At 40.6% G+C, this 16394-nt stretch overlaps 1 protein-coding gene across 8 annotated transcripts in view; it reads left to right on the top strand.

Annotated features, from left to right (window-relative positions):
• The window catches only part of eps15l1a (epidermal growth factor receptor pathway substrate 15-like 1a), a 128208-nt gene that overhangs the window by 80378 nt on the left and 31436 nt on the right, over positions 1–16394 (top strand). For 7 of the 8 annotated variants that reach the window (XM_042342647.1, XM_007901057.2, XM_007901056.2 and 4 more), the window contains exon 22: positions 870–1017. The exons of the other annotated variant lie outside the window; for it this stretch is intronic. In XM_042342647.1, the coding sequence (XP_042198581.1) occupies positions 870–1017 (148 nt within the window). The remainder of the gene's footprint in view (positions 1–869; positions 1018–16394) is intronic. 8 annotated transcript variants of the gene reach the window in all.

Here is a 16394-nt window from a genome sequence, read left to right as displayed (position 1 = left end):
ACAAACAGTCATAGATTGAGTATATTATAATATATATCCATCCAGGTCAGAGATATGAAAACCTTTGCATTCCTGCCACTGGGGCAAGTGCCATACTGGAAGCAGTAGTGTAAGGACAATCAGAGATGAAGGAACATAGCCCTGAATTGTATCAACACAAAGGAATTTAGGAACAGATCAAGGCCACTCACACTTTCTCAGCCACACATATTATCCTGTCACCAGCATATGATACCATTGTGACAAAATGATTGGTGCTTCTTCTTTCCCTATCAGAAAAAAATTATCAAAGTCTTTTTGAAGACTGTACTCCTTTAGAGTATTGTTTAAAACTGCTTCACGTAACTTTCTGATGTTCTTAGAAGGCACCTGTCTTCAACGGCAGAGTGTATGTAGTCTTCATATTCTATCTGTAGACTGCAGCTGAGTCATTGAAAAGTGCTGCTTTAGACTATTGCCATGCGTCTCCACTTTTAGGTTTAAGCCCCAGGTTGGCCTGTAGATTATTGCCCCACTCTCGGGCCTTTTTACCCTCCCTTGATGATGATAAAATGATAATCCTTGCATTTGATATAGTGCCTTATCATGTCTTTGAGATATCTCAAAGCGTTTCACAGGATATACTATAATATGGTGTGACTGTATGTACTTTGTGGGTGAATGTGGCACCCATTTTTATCCTTCAGCAAGATAATTCTCAGGGTCTCTGTTCCTCCTTATCAGCACCTTCGCCACGCTGCATTCAGCAACACTATTCTTGTCTTCATCGTCTTCCAGAAACAGGACTCAATGATCCAAGGGTAAAATGTGAACAGGCTGAATGGGAAGGGATAGTAGAATTGACTGTGTTCTCCACAATGTATCTGCAGCCTTCAAATTCTGATCCTTTTGCTGCTTCTGGCTCTGGACCCTTTGGAGGGTCAGGATTCCCCGATGATCCTTTCCAAAGTAAAAGGGACACTCCAGCACTGCCTCCCAAGAAGAACGTTCCCCCACGTCCTAAAGCACCTCCTAGCGGTAAGTTTATCTCCTCCATTGGTAAGTTTTTGTAACAGCCCTAATGTAACAGTCATAGCATCAATTTAAAATGTCCAGTTTTCTTTTGTCAGTTCAATATACTTCATATGCTTCCTTCATATAACTAGGGTGAGAGGACACCATTCAAGCAACCGATGCAGAAATGCAATTTCTTCCCTGTTCAATTATATTTGCATCATATAGTTATATAATATAACTCTCCTTTGAATTTTTATTTTGTTGAAGTGTCCTGCCTTATTGACTTACGCGTTTATTTTAAAAAATGCATCCAATAAGATCTTTGATTCCTCCCACGTTGCTCCCCTGATTGCTGATTATATCATCAAGTTGTTTTGATGCTATAATCAGATATCAGGAGATTTGTTTTGAGACCTGTAAACAAAATAGAAACCCACAGTATTAAAGGTGCAGTGACAGCATGGATACAGAACTGTCTGGGAGGCAGAAAGCAGAGAGTAGTGGTGAACGGTTGCTTTTCTGACTGGAGGGAAGTGTGCAGTGGTGTTCCCCCAGGGATCAGTACTGGCATCACTGCTGTTGGGTATAGGGAGTTGGACTTGGGTATAGGGAGTACAATTTCCAAGGTTGCAGATGATACTAAGCTCGGAAAAGTAGTAAACAGTGAGGGGGATAGTAGCAGACTGCAAACGGACATAGACACAATGGTAAACTGGGCAGACACATGGCAGATGAAGTTTAATGTGGAGAAATGCAAAGTGATGCATTTTGGAAGGAAGAATGAAGAGAGGCGATATAAGCTGAATGTACGATCCTAAAGGGGATGAAGGAGCAGAAAGTCCTGGGGTTCATATAAGTAAATCTTTGAAGGTGGCAGGACAAGTAGATAAAGCTGTTAAAAAAGCATACGGATTACCAGGCTTTATAAATAGGGATATAGAATACAAAAGTCAGGAAGTTATGATGAACGTTTATAAAATACTGGTTAGGCCTCAGCTAGAGACTGTGTTCAGTTCTGGGCCCCACACTTTAGGAAGGACATCAATGCATTGGAGAGGGTGCAAAGGAGATTTACCAGGTTGGTACCAGGAATGAGGGACTTCAGTTATGAGGAGAGGGTAGAGAAGCGAGGGTTATGCTCCTTGGAGCAGAGAAGGTTTAGAGAAGACCTGATAGAATTTTTCAAAATTCTGAGGGGATTCGATAGGGTGAATAAGGAGAAACTATTTCCACTGGCAGGTGGGTCAGTAACCCGAGGACACCGATATAAAATAGTTGTTAAAAGAAACAGGAGAAGTGAGGAGAAATTTTTTGACACAGCGAGTTGTTTGGATCTGGAATGCATTGCCTAAAAGGGTGGTGGAAGCCAATTCGATAACAGCTTTTAAGAGAGAACTAGATAATTATTTGGGGAGAACAAGTTTGCAGGGCTATGGGGAGAGAGTGGGGGGGTGGGATTGATTTGCATAGCTCTTTTCAAAGAGCTGGCACAAGATGAGCCAAATGGCTTCCTTCTGTGCTGTTTACTTCTATGATTCTAAGTGCTGCTACCTCCACACGCAAAGACAGGGAAAATAACCAAAGAGGATGGCCTTGCTAGAATGGTTCCTGTAGTGCTCGATATGTCAGTTTATTACATGACAGCGAAGATCTGGAGCAGGGAGGGGAGAATTTTGCATCATAACTAACCTACACAGGGGAATAATATTTATCGGAGTATCATTTGAAATAATAATAATAATCCTTGCATTTGATATAGCGCTTTTCACGTCTTCTAGACGTCTCAAAGCGCTTCATAGAATAGACTGTAAAGTGACTATATTTGTGGGCAAAATGCAGCAGCCAATTGCACACAGCAGTGTCCCACTAACAGTCGTGGATTGAAATGACCAATTTATTATTGATTTTTTTTGAGGGATTATTATCAGGCATGTGGAGTAAGGAAACTCGCCCAACGTTTCACCCTGCCGGGAATCAAACCCAGGTCTCGCGCTTGCAAAGCGAGTGCTCTAACCATTGAGCTACAGGACTCCACTTAATCTTAACTGAGACATGCTGAAGTGCAATAGAATGTGTGATGTTAAGTGGCACAGCACAGAAAGATCTAAGTAAAAGGGTCTTGAACCAGGTTTGGTACCCACAACCAACCATCTGGTAAGAATACCTTCTTGTAAGGGGTGAATGAGTGCTTTCAAACGTTGCATTTTTTCTACAGTTACCTGACAGTTCGGGAGTTGTCTCTTTGACTGCACAATAGATGTTGATCAAGTTTGGGTTCCCTTATCAACGTTATCAATGGTTTTATAGAAGAACTGCTCGTTAGTGGCTGTTTTGGTAACAGCTTTTGAAAAATAAATATATGTTGTTAATCTGATGTAGAACAAATTCTCTCTGAAAGTGCAAGGTTTCTAAATGCACCAAACCAGAACTGACCGTAATTTAGTTCAAAGTGATAAGTTAGATATTTTTGGCACTGAATATGTGTTGTGGCTGCTATAAATTTAACATTCACAAACATTTATGAAACTACACATCGTCATTTCTTGCATGAATGTTGCAAGTGGATAATAAAGATTCCACAACGCTATTCAAAAAGGGAAGGAAATTTCTCCTAGTGTCCTGACCAACAATTTTCTATATTATTTTGTCATTTATGACTGTTTGTGGGAGCTTGCTTTATGCTAATTAGTTCCCATGTTTATCTTTTTTATATACATTTGACTAAATAATAATAATAATAATAATCCTTGCATTTGATATAGTGCTTTTCACGTCGGGAGGACATCCCAAAACGCTTCACAGAATATACTGTAAACTGAATTGACTGTATATTCGTGGGCGAACGCGGCAGCCAATTGCGCACAGCAATGTCCCACAAACAGTCGTGGATTGAAAATGACCAATTTATTATTGTTTTTGTTTTTTGGAGGGATTATTATTAGGCTCTGTGTGGAGTAAGGAAACTTGCCCAAGGTTTCGCCCTCTGCCTGGAATTGAACTCAGGTCTCTCGCTTGCAAAGCGAGTGCTCTAACCATTGAGCTACAGGACTCCACAAAGTACATTGAAATGTTTTGATGTGACAGGCACTATATATATCCTTAAAAGCACTTTGTTTTGAGTTACCTCCTTCCTTTCATATCTGGCCTCAGGTGTGGCTGAGAGGATTTGAAGCTCTCTGAGACGCTGTCCGGCGTGGAGGGCGCTATATAAATCCACGTTGTTGTAATACAAAATACAATTTCTATTTATATAGTGCTTTTCGTGTTGTCAGGACTGCTGGATGGTCACCCAGGGGTGGGAGAGGGGAAAGATGACCGAAAGCATCGTCAAAATAGGGTACAACGCACCCCTGCCTTCAATTGTCCATTAATACTGATCCAGAGTGTTGTGCTAAAGTTCTCTCTCTCTCACACATTCTCTCTCTTTCTGTAGCAGTGTTTTGGTCTGTGCACGGTCTGTCCAGAGCATTGAGTGAGAGAAGAAGACTTACCCTTGCAAATCCATGGTATTGCATACTTTGGTGCAGGCTTTGCCCTGCTTGTTGTACTTTATTTCCTACCCCACTTTCCCTTCTTGTACAATCACTTTCAGTGGAGAAATTGGCACTGCAAACCAGGTCTGCTCCAGAGGCTATATACCAAAGCAAAGAGTACTCCTGACGTGAAAAGCGCTATATCAAATGCAAGGATTATTATTATTATTATTACAGTCTGGTGAGACCAAAATACTTATCTCATTTCTTCTCTTGTGAAACATTTCAACCACCAGTGTAACCTGGTCCCTTCTGTTGCTCTTTGTAGTGAGGAACCAGATCATCTTTCATTGATCAGAAAAATTTCATGGAAATAACATAACATGTAGGAGCAGCAGTAGGCTCTTCGAGCCTGCCCCACCATTCAATCATGGCTGATCTTCTAATCTTAACTCCAGCTAATAACATAACCCTGCCTTATCCCCATATCCCTTAATCCCTTAAATAATGAAGAGCATTCTCAAAAGCCTGGAAGGATGATGGTATTAATTCATTCCAATGCTCCATTCTCATGCCATAACAGTCGTGTAAAAAGACTGTCGTCTGTCAAACCTGATTGTTCTCGAGGACGTTTTGGCACTGGCATGCACCAAAGGACAATTCTACCAGAAAGTTTCCGGTGGAGGAGTGAACCATTGCCAGTGTTAACTTGTTCTTATATGATGACTCTGGAACACATGGGTACACTCAGTGCTGTGTGCCATAGTGCATAGTATGTAGTTGGACCTGACCCCTACACACAGAAAGAAAGGGAAGATGGAGCTCTCAGTCTTAGCCATGTTACTGTAGGGAGTTAGCGAGTGGAACTTGCCTCCTTGGGCTTGCATGTAATGCTCTGAGCCGGTCTGCTACACCTTTGCAAGAGTGGCCTGGCCATGTGTCCCTCTGATTTGACTCTTTTCCTGTAGGAATTCCTTGGCTCTCCACAGCAATATACCAGTTACACCCTCCAATGTTGGGTGTCTATGCTCCCCAGAGCTTCTGTGAGCCAAACTATTACCTGTTGAGTTGCTAGTTATTGTTTTCCGATGGACTCGGTATTGTGCAATTATTTTACACTCTGCAGAAGTCGTGTTCCTTTTTCAAATGGTGTTTGAGGATGAGAACGGAAGTGGGCACGGAGGGAAATTGCTGAAACGAAATTGGAAAGAGGATGTGAAAGGAGAAATATTGTTTGTGTGAGAATGTGTTTCCCAAAGTGGAGTGTGAAATGGGCTAGAAAAGCACTTTCACATGTGAAGTTGCCCCATTCCTGTGTGCTTTTAATAGTTTTTTTTTTGAATATTGGGTTTGGTGCCTGCTTGGTATTTTGAGTCCATGTGAAATTCTGAAACTGACAAACCTTAAGATAGTGGGTGTGAAATGAAGTTCAATCATTCTTGTTCTTTGCATTTTTACTATTTGCTGAGGGTTTTAATTCTGCCAGCGCAGTATAATTTTTAAGGTAGTGGGAGTAGAGAATAATAAAATACTCATAATGCCTGACTCTGATGTGCTTTGACAATGGTATTACCACTAGACTTTAAAAACTTTAAAAACTATTTTGGTCTGTAATTGTATTAATAATAATACTTGCATTTGATGTGGCATCTTATCACGTCTTCAAGACATCTCAAAGAGCTTCACAGAATATACTCTTTGCGTACTCTGAATATTTTGTAGGCGAAACCTGATAAATTAGCCTGTTTGTGTGACAGAAGTTGAATATTGTATGAAATCAAATATTCACCTTCTATTCTTTAAATCCTTTTTTGTTTTGATGAGGAATGTCAGTGCTGAGCCACACAGTATCAGAATCAGTCACTCAGGCAAAGATTTTGCTTGGTCTAAATAATCCAAATCATAATTCCCTCGTATTCTTTTCTGCTCCACTGTGTGCTTCCAACTGAACCCTCAAAGAGCAGCGTACAGCCCCATCTGTATAGCGGTCTGTCTTCCTACACCAGACAACCCTGTGGCCCCTCTGATCGAGTTCCTGCCAAGAATTTGGGGCGATTCGTGCCGTGGGTCCGTTTCCAAATTGGAAACAAAAAATAGACATTTTCAGCACAGAAGGAGGTGATTCAGTCTGTTGTGTCTGTGCTGCTGCTGCCTGTTTTTTTCTAAGTCTCCTTTTTTTAAAAAAAAAGTTAATCCTACTTTTCAGCTCTTTTCTCAAATTTAGAACGCTCCAACTTTGTTTCACCTCAGACCTTCATAAAATGTTCTCACCAGTTTGGGCAGAGATCAAACACAGGTCACAGAGAGGAAAACAGTGGTGTGAATTCACTGCACTGAATTGTTATCTGTTGCATGAATTGCCACCTACACTTTCCACTCTTAATTTCACTTAAAGCGTAGATCCTTGTGTCAAAAGCCACCATGCAGATGCATTTCAGTGCGTAAAATCGATGTTTGTTTTTTAGGTTAGTTTGTGTGAAAACAGTAAGTCATATTGACTTTACTATTAATATGTTCATTGCACACCGAGAAGCTGCAAGAAAGATTAGACAAGAGATGCAGAGGATGTACAATGTCACAATAGGTTGGTGAGAACCAGGCTGGAAAAGTACTGTGCAACTGGAGAGAATGATAACAGATGCGTTTAAGATGCTCATGTTACAAGGGGAAATAGCGTTCGTAACTCAAAAATGTACAATTCTTATTTGATTCCTAGACTGCAGTCAAAAATATCCACACCATGCGATTCCAGAATATTCAAGAATAATAACCTGCACATAGATTCTTCACTGTAAGATCTTTAAACTATTGTTGATGTGTTTTTTTAACTCCAAAAACTGAAAGCAAACACTGGAACACGTATAGCCCCTAAATTAAATCATAAATAATCGTTGCCTTTGATAAATTAGCTTTTCATTCTTAATAAGTATTTGATAATGCCTAAAGTTGTAGAGTTCTACCTTGAAAGCTTGAGACTGGTTTGATGTTTAAAATATCTCCCAGTCATGAATTCCACTGGGCTTTTGCCAGGTTGCAGATTTTCAACCTGTGTCACTCGGTAGAATTAAGAATAAATGAGCTGGACAAATGCAATCGCGTGGAATGGAGGGGGAGAGAGCAACAGCTGGAGTTAATATTCAGTCTTTATTTATTAAGGGTATTGATTTCAATTTAGTTCACTGAAATAATTGGATTCAGTTCATACGCATCTAGGCCTAGTGAGATCAGACTCGACCTATTTTTTAAAATATCAATGTAATTATTTAAACAGAGATGCATACACTTTCTGAATTTGTGAGATACTAAAATTTGTAAGATCAGAAAACATTTCTTCACGCAGAGGGTTTTGAAAATGTGGAATGCACTACTTCAGAAAGCTGCACAGAATGAATCTATTGGGATGGTTAAAAGGCTGGTGGATGCATGTATGGGATGTAAGGCTGTGGAAAAAAAGGTAGGGATATGGGATTAAAACATTCCCTGATCTAATAAATTGGTGGGACAGCCTCAATTCTGAATGGCTTGCTCCTGTATCCAAGTAGCTATGCAATGCAAGCTACAAGGTACTTTTGCTATATTTTGATTGTGCAGGCCTTCCTGTGATGTAACTTAGGAACGTTGACCCTAGAAATTGGGTGGGAGGGTGGGTGTATGTGAGGCTTTTGATGATCAGGCAACTAGTGAGGGGTCAGAGCGTCTTCATGTAGCGTTTTGCCTCACCTTGTGTTGGTTGGGAGGAGGGGAGAGTGAGCAACAGCAACTTGCATTTATATATCGCCCTTGACACGGGGTAGCGTTTCAGAGAACTTGAACAACTTTAATCAATTTAATCCAAATATAAACAGACACACATTTGCTTTTACAGTTTTATACAATTGACATTAAAGTTTAAGTTAAAGCAGTATTTTTTCTTTTTATATTTGGTAGAGATACTATGTTATGTAAAAAAAACTGGAATCTGTTCTTTCAAGTTGGATCACTTTGAATAGAAACTATTTCTATTTAAAATTGCAATACATTCATGTTCCGATTGAATATATATATATTTTTGGTATGATGAGGTTGATCTCATCAGGACTCTACTGAATATTTCTGATCAACTGTGCAGAGCAATGTGGTTTCCGACTGCCAGGATGCTATTTTCAGAGTAAGGCGATAATCATTGCTAATGAAGGTGGTACGTTACGCTGCGGTTCAGACCATAGGCTTATTTGCTCGCCCTGAAGCGAATTGACTGTGGGCGAGACTTTACGGGTTGACTTTCTTATCTTTGCTTCTCCTTGGTGTATTTTTTGCAGCCAGAGTTACAGCCCTATAGCTCAACGTTCAGGGTAATTGATGCTTTCTCCATGTTTCCAGGCCAAGTCATGCAAAAATGCCATCGTGGAGTTTGGGATTAGCATTTGTACGCTTGTATAGAGCTGTAGGCATTTACAGCCACAAGGAGGTCATTCAGCTCATCATGTCTGTGCTGGCTTTCAGTCCCATTATGCTGTCTTTTTCACTTGACGTTTTGTATTTCTCCTTTTGGATATTTATCTGAATTCCCTTTTAAAAGCTAACATGGATTGTATCTCAACGGCCATTTTAAATCTGTAACAATAATAATCTTTGCATTTGATATAGCCCCTTATCACTTTGTTGACACATCTCAAAACACTTCACGGGATAACCTGTAAAGTGGGTGGACTGTGTATTGTGGGCGAAAAGCAGCAGCCAGTTTAAGATCATAAGACGTAGGAGCAGGAGTAGGCCATTCAGCCCCTCAAGCCTGCCTCGCCATTTAATAAGATCATGGCTGATCTTCTAACCTAATTCCATTTACCCGCACTATCACCATATCCCTTATTCCCTCTATCCTTTAGAAATCTATCAATTTCAATCTTGAATATGTTCAAGGACTGAGCATCCACAGCCTTCTCGGGTAGAGATTTCCACAAATTCACTATCCTATGAGTGAAGAAATGTTTCCTCAACTCAGTTTGAAAAGGCTGACCCCTTAATCTTGAGATTGTGACCCCTAGTTTTAGATTCTCCAACCGAGGGAAAATCTCCTATAGAAGATAGGCCTAGTTTACTCAACCTATCCTCATAGGTCAACCCATCCCAGGAACCAACCTAGTGAATCTGCGCTGCACCCTCTCTAAGGCGAGTATGTCCTTCCTTAAATAAGGAGACCAAAACTGCACACAATATTCCAGGTGCAGTCTCACCAAGGCCTTATACAACTGCAGCAAGACTTCCCTACTCTTGTACTCTCAACCCTTTTGCAAAGAACGCCAACATGGCATTAGCCTTCCTCGTTGCTTGCTGTACCTACATACTAACGTTTTGTGACTGGTGTACAAGGACACCCAAATCCCTCCGAACACTAACACTACCTAGTCTCTCCCCCTCTAGAAAATAATCCGCTTTTCTATTTTTACTAACTTCACCTTCCCCACGTTAAACTCCATCTGCCACCTTCTTGCCCACTCACCTAGCCTGTCTATTTCCCTTTGCATTCTTCGTGGGTCATCCTCACAGCTTACACTCCCGCCTATCTTCGTATCTTCCACGAATGTAGATATATTAAGTTCTATTTTCTCATCTAAATCATTAATATAGACTGTAAATAATTGAGGCCCAAGCACTGATCCTTGTGGCATTCCACTAGTCGCATCCTGCCAATCTGAGAAGGACCCATTTATCCCTACTCTCTGTTTTCTTCCTATTAGCCACTCTCCAACCCATGCTAATATATTGCCTTTATTCCATGGGCTGTAATCTTATGCAAGAGCCTTTTATGTGGCACCTTGTCAAATGCCTTCTGGAAATCCAAATACACCACATCCCCCCCCTAACATGCTAATTACATCCTCAAAATCTCTATAAGATTTGTTAAACCTGATTTAAAGCCATATTGACTCTGCCTAATCATGTTATGATTTTCTAAGTACCCCACGACGACGTCCCTAATTAAGGACTCTATAATAATAATAATAATCCTTGCATTTGATATAGTGCTTTTCACGTCGGGAGGACGTCCCAAAGCGCTTCACAGAACACACTGTAAAGTGAATTGACTGTATATTTGTGGGCGAACGCGGCAGCCAATTGCGCACAGCAATGTCCCACAAACAGTCGTAGATTGAAAATGACCAATTTATTATTGGTTTTTTTTGGAGGGATTATTATTAGGCTCTGGAGTAAGGAAACTTGCCCAAGGTTTCGCCCTCTGCCTGGAATTGAACTCAGGTCTCTCACTTGCAAAGCAAGTGCTCTAACCACTGAGCTACAGGACTCTAGAATTTTCCCTACCACCGATGTCAGATGAACTGGTCTATAGTTCCCCCTTTTTTGTCTCCCACCCTTCTTAAATATCGGCATTACATTTGCGACCTTCTAATCACCGGGAACCGTTCCAGAATCCAGGGAATTTTGGAAGATCAAAAACAAAGCATCCACTATCTCTGCAGTCACCTCTTTTAAAACCCTAGGATGCAGGCCATCAGGTCCAGGGGATTTATCAGTTTTTAATCCTATCAATTTCTCTAGTATTATTGGCTTATTGATGTTCATTTCCTTAAGTCCCTCACTAACACTAACCCTTCTATTTTCCCTTCTATTTTCGGTAAGTTTTCAGTGTCCTCTAACGTGAAGACAGAAGCAGAATAATTGTTTAATTGTTTAATGACTCTGCCATTTCTTAATTCCCCGTTATAATTTCTCCTGTCTCTGCCTGCAATGGACCCACATTCACTTTTGATAGTCTCTTCCTCTTTATGTACTTGTAAAAACTCTTAAAATCTGTATTTATGTCCCTAGCTGGTTTATTCTCATATTCCATTTTCTCCCTCTTAATCAGTTTCTTGGTTTTCCTTTGCTGATCTCTAAAGCCCTCCTAATCCTCAGGTTTATTGCTCTTAGCAGTATTATAGGTCTCTTCTTTTAATTTTATACTTTCTCTAACTTCTCTAGTTAGCCAAGGTTAAACCACTTTTCCCGTAGTATTTTTATTTTTCAAGGGACTATGTAATCGATGGGAATTATGTATTATATCTTTAAATGTTTGCCATTGCTGGTCTACCGTCATTTTTTAATCTAATTTCCCAGTCTATTGTAGCCACATCTTCTCTCATACCTGCAAAGTTGGCTTTATTTAGATTTAAGGCCCTTGCTTTGGATTCAACTATACCATTCTCTAACCTAATGTTAAATTCCATCATGTTATGGTCACTCTGCCCTAGAGGAGCCTTAACTTCCAGATTGCTGGTTAACCCTATTTCATTACACAAAACAAGATCTAGGATAGCCTGTTCCCTGGTTGGTTCCTCAACATACTGTTCTAGAAAACTATCTCTAATGCATTCTATAAACCCATCCTCTATGCACAGCAATGTCCTACAAACAGCCAGGAAGTGAGTGACAGATTGTAATCCACTTGGGGATTGGGACATCGGGAGAAACTCTCTTTTCGAATAGTGCCGTTGGAGCTTTAACATCCACAGGAAGACGGGACTTTGGGACCTATGTCTTCAAATTACCAACTCACTAACTAATGGAAATAGTCTCTCCGTTTATTTGATCAAAACCTCTCTGTTACAGAGGAAATTATCCCTAATTCCTCCAGTTTTTCCTCATAAGTAAACCGTCTCATTCTTAGTATGCTTGTGAATTTACTCTGCACAACTCTGGCCTTAAGATCCTCTGTTGCAGAGTCCTGAAAGGCCTAGCATTCTTCTCAAAAAATCCTACTGCACTGCTGAATATAATAATAATTATCCTTGCATTTGATATAGCGCCTTATCACATCTTTGAGACATCTCAAAGCGCTTCAAGACAGTATACAGTCAATATACACTGCTGTGCGCAATTGGCTGCTTCGTTTCACCCACAAAATATAGTCAATATTTTAAAAAATTATTTTGTGGGCAAAACCTGGCAGCCAATTGCGCACAGCAGTGTCCCACAAACAGTCGAGGATTTAGTGACCAAATTATTTTTATTTATTTTGAAGGAATGATTACTGAAGGAACCCAAGAAAAGTGATCCACCAATCAACTAACAACCGGGTTCCTACTTACTGCTAGGTAAACAGGCGTATGGAGTAAGGAATGATGGACATTGCACATCAGCATTTTGATTTTCATTTTCCTGACCTGCTTGCTTCCTGTCTCTGATATAGTGTTTTGCAGTGTATTATTACTAAGAGAGATAACATTTGGTGCTTATCAGTGCCTTTTGAGGTTTGAGTTCCTCTCCTAATTCTCCTCCCTTTACCACAGCCAGCAGAAAAAATTCTGTTTCGCAGTATCCTAGAAATACAGTATTGTCGTTACCAGACACTCTGTGAACTATAAATTTTATTCTAGATTTGGAGATTGTTCTCACAGGAATGCAATTAATTCCGAATAATGGTACAAAAAACCTGCTGCTCTTTTAGTTGAATCGAGTCAGACTAAAGATTGTATCAATCGCTGGTGAATATTGCAGTAGCTAAGGATAGGTGACACCATCTGCCATCAGAAACACTCAAACCAGCTACCCAGCGTCTTGCCTCTTAGTCAGAAGGTTGTTCAAGCCTCACATCGGGACTTTGATCTCATAGTCTGGGCTGATACTGTAGTGCAATGCTGGAGAAGTGCTGCACATTGTAGAAGTTCAACTTCCATTTTCCTGTTTGGGTGGTTGTTAAAAGATCCCCTTGCATTGTTCAAAAAGAGGAGTTTCTTCCTCTGTTGTGTAGCTAACGATCTCTCAGATTAAATTGCGGAATTTGCTTCATGGCTGTTTGTGGGTCATTGCTGTGCACACATTGGCTACCACAGGGACCCAACTTATGGTCCACAGCCACCATACATTGCAGTAAATACTGTGAAGTGTTTTGAAATGTTTCTATGATGTAAATGCAGCTGTATAGCAAATGCAACGATTATTCTTGTAAGAATTCGCCTTTTAACGATTTTTTTGATCATTTTTGTTTCTTGTCACTCCCGGCAACCGCGACAAGCAGCCAACTTCCCAAACCTATGGAAACCGCTCGATCCCCTGCCGCCACAACTCACTAGGTTTCAATGTGGAGTCCATTTTCTTGTTCCTCTGCCTAGCTCAGCTCCTGAACCTTTGGCAAATGTTAAGATGCAAACCCAAGTCCGACTGCTCTGTGATGCAGCACATTGAAGCAGCACGTTGGTTTTACAAGTGTGCTTTCTGACTGGAGTGGTTGAGTTTAAAGGTCGTATTGAAATTGAGATGACTGTGCGAGAGGGTTATGTGGAATTGTCTCATTCTAATACAGAATAAGGCAATATAAGGCCATTGTGTTCTGTGACTATCCAGAACTACTTCAACCTGGCAACTGCGATTGCAGTCATTGCTGTAGCTTTCATTATATGGTATTTGCAATAATGTCAATTGTGCTTTGCAGAATTATTCTGAATCTTAATGTAATTACTCTGGTTGTTAATATAGGTAAACATGGCATCTAATCTATCGCCAATAGATCCTGCAAACAGCAATGACCTGATATACCAAATGTTATCTTTATTGGTCAAACTAAATAAGGGAAGAATATTGGCCACAAAACATTATCAGGCTTTTGATATGTTACAGTTGGGATGGGTTTGCTCTTCGTGTGAGGGACCTAGAAAATGTTCACATGACAGTTAGTAAGTGCAGCACAAAGTGTAGAAAACTTGGTTTCAGATTCTTTCAAAGTTAATTTAAGCAGATACAGTTGAATATTGATGCAGACTCTCCAGTCTGCCCCACCCTGGCTTGAAATGGTGTGCTGATTGGTACCATTATTATTCCTCCGTCATACAAAGTGTCACTGTTGTTGTCTTTGCCACAGCCCAACCCAGGGAGTGTTTTTTTGAGGCCAGAATTGGCAAACAAAGTGGGAAGATTTTCGGTTGCTCTACTGCGTCACTTCTGACGTAGCAGAATGCATGGCGTCTGAAACGTCTGCCAGCTCCAGAGTTGGCTCCTCTGTGTTGCAGCACAAGGAATCTGAATCGAAAACAATATCTGTTCAGGTTTAAGACAAAAGATTCTCTCTCGGGCAGCAGGCAAAACTGTTTATTGCTAAAAAGCTTGCTTCGAATAACTTTTTTTTTAAAAAAATTCTTCTCTAAAATTCTCAGCAAAGGTGTTTGCAATTGATGGTTAGGAGATATTAGTGCAGTGGTTCTTTGATAAGTTGGAGCCATCTGCATCTCCCCACCCTAATCCACTTCCTGTGTGTACCAGCAATCTTTCCTCCCTGTGGTTTTGGTGTGCCGCTCGCTAGTGAGCTTGGTGGCAGTGTACACCACTGACCAGCCTTTCACCTTTAAATTGCTGAGCGCTCGCTGCTCTGCATGGCAATGACATTTAGTCTCTCTGAACATAGACAACAACATGTGGGCACTTCGTGGTATGATGTGTTGGATAGAAATTGAGAGAGAGGAGAATTAAAATTAAAGAAAAATTAATCTTCAGAGCATCAGCAGTTTCAAGACACAGCTGAGGTTACTTTTGCACTGAAAAACAATCGCTGCTCAGTTCAGCAGAGTCTTGTGGTCCAGGACCACAAGCTGGGTGCAACAAGGGTGGGGACAAGCAGAGGCAGAAATTTTTGAGCTCCCGGGCCGAGCTTCATCATCATTATAAGTACAGAAACGACTGAAGGGGGGCATACACAAAATGGTCACAGCCATTGCAGACCATTGTAGTTTTCAAGCTGATAATGATGTGAAACATCGGTTTGGCTGATCCTATCTCCCTGTTGTTCTAGCAACCAGCCTATTCTATTTTTATCCCATTTCTGATTGCACCACTTCGTTTCTGGTAATTGTGAGTTTTAATTTTCACTTCACTTTTTTTAATTTAACTTTTTTTAAAGAACATGGTACAAATCCAAATGATCTTTAAGACTCCTTCGATCTACCTTTTCATTTCATTTAGGAGTAAGTAAAATTCCTGTACTCACATCAAAGTACAGGACGGGAGAGCAGACAGAGAGTACTTATTTTCCCATTTTGCAAATGCAAGGATTATTATTTTTCACACATTTGCAAAAAAGAAGAGTGCAAGATTTCAACCAAAGCTTTATCTTTGGTTTTCCAACACGGATTTACAGATCTAGTTTGGGGAAAACAATTGCACCTATATTCATCATCTTTTAATGCACATTTTTAATAAATACTTGGATGAAAGTTCTGTTCAGTGGGCACGACTGCTGAAGTGACGGTGACAGTGACGATTTTAAAACCTGAAATTGACCTAGCTGCAATAGTGATGTGTTCAAGGTGACCATTTCTATGAGAAATGAGCAGAGATGAAGAGCCGGTATGCGTACAATATTCATACCTAGACCTTTTAGCCCTCTTGTATTGCATAACTACAAGTTAACTAAACTTGCCATCTTTGATGTTACACAGTGTAGATCTGTCATGTGCATTTAGCAGTCCGTTGAACTCCATTCTTTGATATCGCACAATTCAGTCTATTGAGCTCCTCATGCAGCTGCATTATGCATACAGGTCAATGTACTGCTAATAGAGTGCCAGCCTGGCTCAGTTGGTAGCACTCTCGCCTCAGAGTCAGAAAGTTGTGGGTTCAAGTCTCAAGTCGGGTCTTGGAAGCACATTGTCTAAAATGACACTCCAGTGCAACGCTGAGAGGGGGTGGGGGATGTTGTCGGAGGTGCTGTCCTTCAGATGAGATGTTAAACCGAGGTCTGGTCTGCCTGTTCAGGTGGACGTCATAGCTCCCGTGGCGCTATTTGAAAATAGAAAGGAGTTTCACCCGGTGTCATGGCCAACAATTCCCAAAATAAAATTAGTCACTCACTCATGGCTGGGATATTGCTGTGTGCAAACTGGCTACCGCGTTTCACCCACAAAATACAAAAGTCACTGCACTTTACAGTGTATCCTGTGAAGCGTTTTGAGACGTCTC

Source organism: Callorhinchus milii, unplaced genomic scaffold (assembly GCF_018977255.1).
Source record: "Callorhinchus milii isolate IMCB2004 unplaced genomic scaffold, IMCB_Cmil_1.0 Scaffold21, whole genome shotgun sequence".
Classification (NCBI taxonomy): domain Eukaryota; kingdom Metazoa; phylum Chordata; class Chondrichthyes; order Chimaeriformes; family Callorhinchidae; genus Callorhinchus; species Callorhinchus milii.
Note: the sequence above shows the minus strand (reverse complement) of the source record. Positions and strands in the feature narration are given on the sequence as shown.